Source organism: Chiloscyllium plagiosum, chromosome 32 (genome assembly GCF_004010195.1).
Source record: "Chiloscyllium plagiosum isolate BGI_BamShark_2017 chromosome 32, ASM401019v2, whole genome shotgun sequence".
Taxonomy (NCBI): Eukaryota; Metazoa; Chordata; class Chondrichthyes; order Orectolobiformes; family Hemiscylliidae; genus Chiloscyllium; species Chiloscyllium plagiosum.
The window spans coordinates 43,281,042-43,290,368 of record NC_057741.1 but is presented as its reverse complement, the minus strand read 5'-3'; the positions used below and the strand labels follow the sequence as shown (position 1 = coordinate 43,290,368).

The following is a 9,327-nucleotide window of genomic DNA, read 5'->3' as shown; positions in this document are numbered from 1 at the left end:
GTAGAAATTACCTGTACATGAAGAACAGATTGCACCTAAATTGGAAGGGAACTAATATACTGTCAGGGAGATTTGCTAGAGCTGCTCGGGAAGATTTAAACCAGTAGAATGTGGTGGGGTGGGATACAGGGAGATAGTGAGGAAAGATTTCAAACTAAGATTGGTACAGTTGAGAACAAAGGCAAATCAAACAGTCAGGGCAGGCAGGGACAAGGTAGGACTGATAAATTAAACAGCATTTATTTCAATGCAAAAGGCCTAACGGAAGGCAGATGAACTCCGGGCATGGTTAGGAACATGGGACTAGGATATCATAGCAATTACAGAAACATGGCTCAGGGATGGGCAGGATTGGCAGCTTAATGTTCCAGGATACAAATGCTACAGGAAGGATAGAAAGGGAGACGAGAGGGGAGGAGTGACATTTTTGATAAAAGATAGCAATACAGCTGCACTGAGGGAGGATATTCCTGGAAATACATCCAGGGAAGTTTTTTGGGTGGAACTGAGAAATAAGAAAGGGATGATCACCTTATTCGGATTGTATTATCGACCCTCTAAGTCGTCAGAGGGAAATTGAGAAACAAACTCGTAAGCAGATCTCAGCTTTCTGCAAGAATAATAGGGTGGTTATGGTAGGGGATTTTAATTTTCCAAACATAAACTGGGACTGCCATAGTGTTAAGGGTTTAGACAGAGAGGAATTTGTTAAATGTGTACAAAAGAATTTTCTGATTCAGCATGTGGATGTACCTACTAGAGAAGGTGCAAACCTGACCTACTCTTGGGAAATAAGGCAGGGCAGGTGACTGAAGTGTCAGTGGGGGAGCACTTTGGAGCCAGCGACCATAATTCTATTAGTTTTAAAATAGTGATGGAAAAAAATAGACCAGATCTAACGGTTGAAGTTCTAAATTGGAGGAAGGCAAATTTTGACAGTATAAGAACTTTCAAGTCCTGGAGCCATGTTTCGACCGATGAAGATGACCTCTATTTAAGTACATTCTTTTGTACCTCAGAATAATACCAGTTTGTGGAGACACAACACTTTTCACTGAATCATTCTAGATGTGTGACAAAAAAAAAGTAACCCGTTCAAAACTAAACTATCATTGACTGAACCATAGTTTAGCAGTTTCCTGCTTGCCGGTGTTTTCTGTCTCTCAAAAGGGTTATATCCTTACTCCATACTAGTTTGAGGCCAAAGGTGTTGGATAGATATAGACAATAGACAACAGGTGCAGGAGTAGGCCAGCACCACCATTCATTGTGCTCATGGCTGATCATCCACAATCAGTACCTGCTCCTGCCTTATCCCCATAACCCTTGATTCCACTATCTCTAAGAGCTCTATCCATCTCTTTCTTGAAAGTATCCAGGGACTTGGCTTCCACTGCCTTCTAGGGCAGAGCATTCCACACATTCACCACTCTCTGGGTGAAGAAGTTTCTCCTCAGCTCTGTTCTAAATGGCCTACCCCTTATTTTTAAGCTGTGTCCTCTGGTTCTGGACTCTCCCATCAGCAGAAGCATGCTTCCTGCCTCCAGAGGGTCCAATCCTTTAATAATCTTATACGTCTCAATCAGATCCCCTCTCATCCTTCTAAACTCAAGCGTATACAAGCCCAGTCGCTCCAATTTTTCAACATTTGATAGTCCCACCATTCTCGGAATTGACCTCGTGAACCTATGCTGCACTCCCTCAATAGCCAGAACGTCCTTCCTGAAGTCTGGAGACCAAAACTGCACACAGTATTCCAGGCGCAGTGTCACCAGGGCCCTGTACAGCTGCAAAGGACCTCTTTGCCCCGATACTCAACTCCCCTTGTTATGAAGGCCTGCATGCCATTAGCTTTCTTTAGTGCCTGCTGTACCTGCATGCTTGCTTTCATTGACTGACGGACAAGAACACTAGATCTCATTCTACATTAAACTGCATCTGCCATGCATCCGTCCACTGACCTAGCCTGTCCAAGTCACCCTGTATTCTCATAACATCCTCACATTTCACCCCGCCACCCAGCTTTGTCTCATCAGTAAATTTGCTAATATTACTTTTAATGTCTTCATCCAAATCATTGATGTATATTGTAAACAGCTGCGTTCCCAGCATCGAAACTTGTGGTACTCCACTAGTCATCGCCTGCCATTAAGAAAGGAACCAGTTTATCACTACTCTTTGTTTCCTGTCAGTCAGCCAGCCAGCCAATTTTCAATCCAAGTCAGTACCTTGCCCCCAATACCATGTGCCTTAATTTTGCTCACTAATCTCTTATGTGGAACCTTATCAAAGACTTTCTGAAAGTCCTGGTACACTACATCCACTGACTCTCCCTTGTCCACCTTCATAGTTACATCCTCAAAAAATTCAAGATTAGTCAAGCACGATTTCCCCTTTGTAAATCCATGCTGATTCTGACCTATCCTGTTACTGCTATTCAAATGAGTCATAATTTCATCTTTTATAATTGACTCCAGCATCTTTCCCACCACTGACGTCAGGCTAACCGGTCTACAATGCCCTGTTTTATCTCTCCCTTCATTATTGAAATGTGGGACAACATTAGCCATCCTTCAATCCGCAGGAAGTGTTCCTGAATCGATAGAACATCGGAAAATGATCACCAACACGTCCATGATTTCTAGAGCCACCTCCTTCAGTAGCTGAAAATGTGTTGCTGGAAAAGCGCAGCAGGTCAGGCAGCATCCAGGGAACAGGAGAATCGACGTTTCAGGCATAAGCCCTTCTTCAGGGCTTATGCCTGAAGAAGGGGAAGGTGTCGGGAGTGGAGGGTGGGTTGGTGGGGGGTGTGGATCTGACGAGGGAGTCACGGAGGGAATTTCCGCCACCTCCAAACGGACCCCACCACCAAGGATATATTTCCCTCCCCTATCAGCATTCCGTAAAGACCACTCCCTCCATGATTCCCTCGTCAGATCCACACCCCCCAAGACTTGCGCCCACACCTCCCCCCTCACCTCCCTCCAACCACAAGGGATGAACTCGGATTTCACCAGTTTCCTCATTTCCCCTCCCCCCCTGTCTCAGTCAAATCCATCGAATTCAGCACCGCCTTCCTAACCTGCAATCTTCTTCCCGACCTCTCCGTCCCCACCCCAGTCTGACCTATCTTAGCCTGCTGGACAAACTTTCCTCATTCCTGAAGGGCTTCTGCCCGAAACGTCGATTCTCCTGTTCCCTGGATGCTGCCTGACCTGCTGCGCTTTTCCAGCAACACATTTTCAGCTCTGATCTCCAGCATCTGCAGACCTCACTTTCACCTCCTTCAGTACCCTGGGATGCAGACCATCAGGTCCCAGGGACTTATTACCCTTCAGACACTGTTACATCTGGGAGATTGCTTGTGTCTTCCCCAGTGAAGACGGATCCATTTCTGCCATTTCCTTGATCCCCATAATAAATTCACCCATTTGTCTTCAAGGGACCAATTTTAATCTTAACTTTTTTTTTCTTTTTACATACTTAAGAAAGCTTTTACTCTCCTTTTATTGGCCAGTTTGCCTTCGTACCTCATTTTTTCCCTCCGCATATTGCCTTTTTAGTTATCCTCTGTTGCTCTTCAACAGTTTCCCAGTCCTCCAGCTTCCCGCTTATCTTTGCTCTGTTATACTTCTCTTTTATCTTTATACAGTCCTTATAAAGACAGGTTAAGCAAATGGACAAAAACTTGGCACTTGGAATATAATATGGAAAAATGTAAAGTAGTGCACTTTAGCGGAAAGAATAGGATAGCGGAATGTTATTTAAATAGAGAGTCACTGCAGAAAGATACAGAGGGGGATTTAACATCCTCATACATGAATAATAAAAAAAAAAGCTTTCGGGTTCAGTGGGTAATAGGGAAGGCAAATGGAATATTGGCCTTAATTTCAAAGGGAATGGAGAATAAGAAAAGGGATCTCTTGCTATACTATACAAGCCACCAGTTAGACCACACCTGGAATATTGTGTACAGTTTTAATCCCATTACAGTAGCGCTTCGACATACGAACGACCCTGTTCACGTACAAATCGGTTTACGAACAGGATTGTACGTAACATTTTGCTTAAACGTACATATGAAATTCAAGGTACGAACACAAAAAGCCCGTGTGCGACCACGCGGTTTCAGTGTTCTGCTTTGCTACACGCTTGTTGAACGCGAAAGCTCTTTGGCCCTGCGTGATCTCATTCAGTTAGTCTTTGGCGCGTGCGCTGTGAACAGTCATCCAAGCATTCTTACACTATCCGAACAAAGGGAAAAATTGATGATTCGGTTTGCGAATCAGGTCCCGGAACAGACTAAGTTCGTAAGTCGAGGCGCTACTGTATCTAACAAAAGATATACTGGTACTGGAGGCAGTCCAGAGAAGGTTCACTGGGTTGATTCCAGGTATGGAGAGACCTCTCCTGGGGAGAGGTTTGGTAAGTTATGGTCTTGTGGTTAGTCCTAGGCTCAGTTTAGTAGAATGTGAGATGACCTTATTAGAGCACCTCACCACCCCCACCCCATGCCCCTTCGCTTCACTGAAATTGCTCAGCACTCTAACAAGAATCAGCAGCACATTTAGTTTTAGTCAATTTAATCTTTTACCTTTTTTGTCGGTTCAACTTGATTTGCTTCAGATGCAAGTATGTTCCTCTCTGAGATTCTCCTCCCAATCAATGGCTGGCCAATTCCATCCATCTCATTAAGAAGAACAGAGAGTACCCGCTCTTTAACAGAACGGCCATTTGCTCCATCAAATGAACGCGATCCAAAGATGGAATCAATTTCATCCAGAAACAGGATGGATGGAGCTGCAGCTCGAGCTTGCTGAAAAACCTGCACTTTAAACAGAACAGAATGTCAACGCGCTGGGGGAAAGGAGATCGGCAGCAGCAAATATAGAACTAACACAATGAACTATTACCATAATTTCATTTTTACAGATTTGCTAAATAATTTATACTAACAACAGTGTTAAAGAACATTGAGCTCTCACAGGCTTCAGAAAAATCTGAATTAAAAAGTTTTAGCAAAGGAAATGATATTTTGTGAAGTTCTCACTGCATGACAAATATACATATAACAGAATTGCTCAGAATCAGGGAAATGGTAGACCACAGGATTGGAGACAATGAAGCACATGGCTTTCCTTTTACTAAAGGATAGTGTCTAATCTCTAAATAAGGTGACTATTAAACTGGCTGTAGATGACCTGGAGTGAACCTACTGTAAATACACACCTGAGCCAAAATCTTTTCAGAATCACCTACAAATGGTGAAAAGAGATCTGCCCCACTGATCGACAGGAAAGAACAGCGGTAGCTGGAGGCTGCAGCTTTCACCAACGTGGTTTTTGCACATCCTGGGGGTCCATACAGCAGAATCCCACGAGTGGGGGTCACTCCCATCCTCTCAAATGCCTGCGGGTACAGCACTGGCCACTGAATACTCTGCAGAGAGAATGCTAACAATTACAGACTGCATTCTAGATCTGCCTCTGGGGTGAGGGGGAGGCATGGGTTATGACAGTATTTTTAAGCCACAGTTACATTCTTCACCTGTTTCAATTTCAATTTCACTTGATCCAGGCCACCAATTTGATCCCAGTGGACAGGTTTGAAGTCAGTTAGCCCGACGCTGCTTCTCAGACAGGAAGGCTGCACAACCTTTATTGCTTCTCTGAAGTCTGCAAAGGTGATTTCCTTGTTCACTGTGTCCTTCCTCAAAGAAATCAAAGTCAATAAAAGTGAACGGAAATTTTATATAGGAGAACAATTCCTTAAGTCCACCTGATTAATGCAAAAGTTTTTAAAAAGTCTCTAAGAGGAGGAAGTCATAGAATCATAGAGATGCACAGCATGGAATTAGACCCTTCGGTCCAACTCGTCCTTGCTGACCAGATATCGTGATTCGTTATGACACGGGGTAAACACCCCCTCTTTCCCTCGATTTAAACTTGCAACAACTCGCGCTGTAACCTGTTAAAATTCTGAGGCCAAGAATATCCAAAAAGTCACTATTTAAAGTACAAAAAATTTAAGAACTATTCTTTAAGTCTAATATAGAATATTAACTAACAATTATTTACAACTCTTTTCTCTAACCTATTGAACTCTCCTTTCTACAATACTAGCCTGCAAAACCCCGATTAAGATTTACCAAAAAATTCAAATTCCAAAACCAGCCAACTGTCGAATTTTCTCTTAATAGCTTCCTCTGAGGGATTTGTTTCACAGGTCATTGATAGATAAAAGGTACCTTTCAAGAGAGCTATTCTCCATGGCAGTCGACATATGTTGGTGGCTTGGCAGTTCTCTCTCCAATTATCCAATTTTTTTTGGTTTCATTGGTGTTAATATTACCAAAATACTAAATTCAAACTTGATTACAGTCTAATATCTTGGGGCATAGCTTAAACTGATTGGCCAAATTTGAATTTGTCTCATAGCAACCTAGGTACTGCTAGCTGCTGGACCAAGTGTTACATTGTACATTCTCAAGTACTCTGTGTTCTTGCTAAGTCCTTAAACTCTCTTAAAAAGTACAGTACCCCTTACACCTTCATAAAATGCTGCAGATGCTGATCTGGCCTCAGCTGACTCACATATGACTTCAGAAGTCATAGGATTGAGAAAACCATGCAACATTCTTATTACTGACCACATTGAAAGTTTTTTTCAAATCTAGACACGTGAGACACTTATTAAAGAATTGCAAGCATTTTCCATCAGCGAACATTTAAAAGGAATCCAGACAGGTACAATAACAGGAATGGTTTAGAGGGCAAGGGTCTGTTACCATGCTGTACAACTTGAGGACAATGACCCGATTGCCTGAGCTGTTGTTTAATTGAGAAGGTAGGTAATTCTGGGGCTGATTGAATTACAGTTTGCTCTCTCAGCTGGTGGTACTTTCCAGTTGGTACAAATAAATTCTACGAGTCACCACTTGAGGCCTCACTTCCCCTTGGGCAGCAGGGTCAGCATATACTGTGTACTTTGTTTTCTTCAGTATTCTGCATACCTGGGAGCTGCGCCTCACGAGCTGCAGAGCAGCCTCTCGGCAGAGAGCTGTTAGGTCAGCACCGACATAACCACTTGTAGCTTCTGCCAGCCAGGTCAGATCAACATCAGCCCTCAGAGGCATTGATGAGGTTACTACTTCCAGAATGGATTGGCGCTGCGACATCGTTGGAACCCCAATTAAGATCTGCAAAAATAATTAAAAGGCAGGCTCAGTGATTCAGATTCACTAAATTATAAAATCACCCGTTAAAGAGTTAATTGCATAAAAAATGCATTTGTCTGGCTCTTTGGGAGTATTTCACCTCCCGCTACATCAGATCTGTCTCTCTCAGCCTTCCTCTCCCTCAATGTCTGTCTTGTCTCTCTCTCTCTGCTCCCAAGGATCTATCCCCCTACCCCCTTCCCTCACCCTTACCCCACAGGTGCTTCTCTCCCTGTCTTTGTTCTTCCTTGACCTGGTATCTGCTTCTCCCCCTAAACCACGGTGGGTGTCCCCCTCTGTCTCTCCCTACCCCCAGATCCCGGGAACAGACCGGCGCAGGAAGACATCCCGAAGTGACATAAAAGTGGGCACCTCTCGGTCAAAGCGGCCGGGCCTCCTCAAGGCAGGGTCCAAGGCCTCAGGGCAGTTGCTGGCCGCTACCACCACTAGGCGACTGCGAGGTTTCAGGCCGTCCATCAGGGTGAGGAGCTGGGCTACCAGACGGTCCTCAGGCCGGCTCCCCGCCGCTGCCCTCCGGGGGAACAATGACTCAATGTCGTCGATGAAGAGGATGCAGGGCTTGGCCTTGGCCTTGGCCTGGGCCTGGGCGAACAGGCGGCGCAGCCTCTGCTCGCTGTCGCCCGGCCGGGAGCCCCGGAGTGTGGCGGGAGATGCGAGGACCAGCGGCGCGGCCAAGTCCTGGGCCACGGCCCGGAGCAGCGCCGTCTTCCCCACCCCCGGGGGCCCAAGCAGCAGTAACCCCTGTGGACACGACAGCCCGAGGCGACGCAGGGACTGCGGGAAGCGAAGCGGGAGGTTCAGCATCTCTCGGAGCGGGGCAGCGGAGTGGTGCAGTCCGCCCAGGCCCAGGCCCCGACCTCGGGCTCGAAACTGATCCAGGTTCAGCCGCTCCGCCACCTCCAGCTGGGTCCCAGGGCCCATGAGCCCGGCTCCACCTGGACACAGCTCCGGCTCCACTGCGGCCACTTCCACCAAGAACAGCCCAGGCCAGGCCGCGGCCTCCGCCGTCACCACAAACGCCGGGCGGAGGAAAAGCCCCCTGAGCAGCTCCTTCAGCAACAACAGCTCGGCGTCCGATGGAACAGCAGGCCCGACCTCTCCCCACGGCCCAGGCGCCTGCACAGTCCGCACCCGGACCCGCCTCAGTTTAACGGAGGACAGAGGCTCTAAATGCCCGAGGCTCAGCCTCTTGCCCCGGCCCGAGCCCGGTCTCTCCAGCAGCCCCGGACTCACGCACGTGGTGTCGAGCTGCAAGAATCCCTCGGCCTGGTCTGGCCGCGGCCAGGCGGAACACAGAGCGGAGCCACCCGGTAACGAGACCCGCAGCGGGGAGCCCAGGCCAAGGCCCAGAGCAGCCAAGGCCCGGGGCCCGAGGCGGCAGCGCTGGGAAGCCCGATCCCCAGCTTCCGGAGGGAGCAGGAGCAGAGCGACCATGACCCCAGAGACGTGACGTGACGCCCCGCCCTTGAACCCGCGGACGCCCCGCCCCGCCCCGCCCCGCCCCGCCCCTGAACCCGCGGACGCCCCACCCTCTGAGCCCGGGGCCTCTGTCTCGGTCCCAGGAAAACGCCATGAGCAGAATTTACGAGGATAAAGCGTTAGCGAACAGACCGGTGATCGCGGAGTCGGTACCGGGGGGTTGGGAGCCGGCTCAGATGCAGCGGTGAGTATCGGTAACGGGCCCGTACCTCGAGGGTCAGGCAGCATCCGAGCAGCAGGAGGGTCGGGACATCAGGGCCATTTCTCGGAAGCTGCCGGACCCGCTGTGCTTTTCCAGCAGCACACTCTCTGAGCTGCAGACCTGGGCCTCCCCTCCGTACTCAGGGGGCGGCAAGCGGGCGATTCCCAAAGAGGGTAACGGCTCCATTTTGTTTGCAGCGGCCCTGGGGTGGTGCTGGAGGGAAAACTGCGGGCCATCAGTCGCCATCAAATCATCAAGAGCGGAAAGAGCACGGTAAGGGACGGCGAGATAGTCCGGGGCCACTACCCTGAGGGGTAAGGGGAGAGGGGGCGGGGCTAGGAGCTGGGGTAGGGCGGGGTTAGGAACGGGAGGGGAGGGGTGAGAGGTGGTGAAGGGGTGGGGAAGGGGG

The 9,327-nt window shown here is 48.2% G+C and overlaps 2 protein-coding genes across 3 annotated transcripts in view; one reads left to right on the top strand and one right to left on the bottom strand.

The window, feature by feature from the left end:
• spata5l1 (spermatogenesis associated 5-like 1) overlaps window positions 1–8,718 on the bottom strand; it is a 121,185-nt gene extending 112,467 nt beyond the window's left edge. Inside the window, exons 1-5 of the mRNA XM_043674559.1 lie at window positions 7,589–8,718; window positions 7,013–7,198; window positions 5,548–5,706; window positions 5,230–5,439; window positions 4,595–4,825 (exon numbers count right to left, since the gene is read on the bottom strand). Coding sequence (XP_043530494.1) covers window positions 4,595–4,825; window positions 5,230–5,439; window positions 5,548–5,706; window positions 7,013–7,198; window positions 7,589–8,671 — 1,869 coding nt within the window. The 5' untranslated portion in view covers window positions 8,672–8,718. The remainder of the gene's footprint in view (window positions 1–4,594; window positions 4,826–5,229; window positions 5,440–5,547; window positions 5,707–7,012; window positions 7,199–7,588) is intronic.
• Window positions 8,719–8,736: 18 nt separating this feature from the next.
• Window positions 8,737–9,327, top strand: part of LOC122539576 (AP-3 complex subunit sigma-2) — a 95,551-nt gene continuing 94,960 nt past the window's right edge. Inside the window, exons 1-2 of one of the 2 annotated variants that reach the window (XM_043674573.1) lie at window positions 8,737–8,900; window positions 9,116–9,191. In XM_043674573.1, the coding sequence (XP_043530508.1) occupies window positions 8,809–8,900; window positions 9,116–9,191 (168 nt within the window). In that variant the 5' untranslated portion in view covers window positions 8,737–8,808. The remainder of the gene's footprint in view (window positions 8,901–9,115; window positions 9,192–9,327) is intronic. The other variant, XM_043674569.1, reaches the window with a different exon arrangement.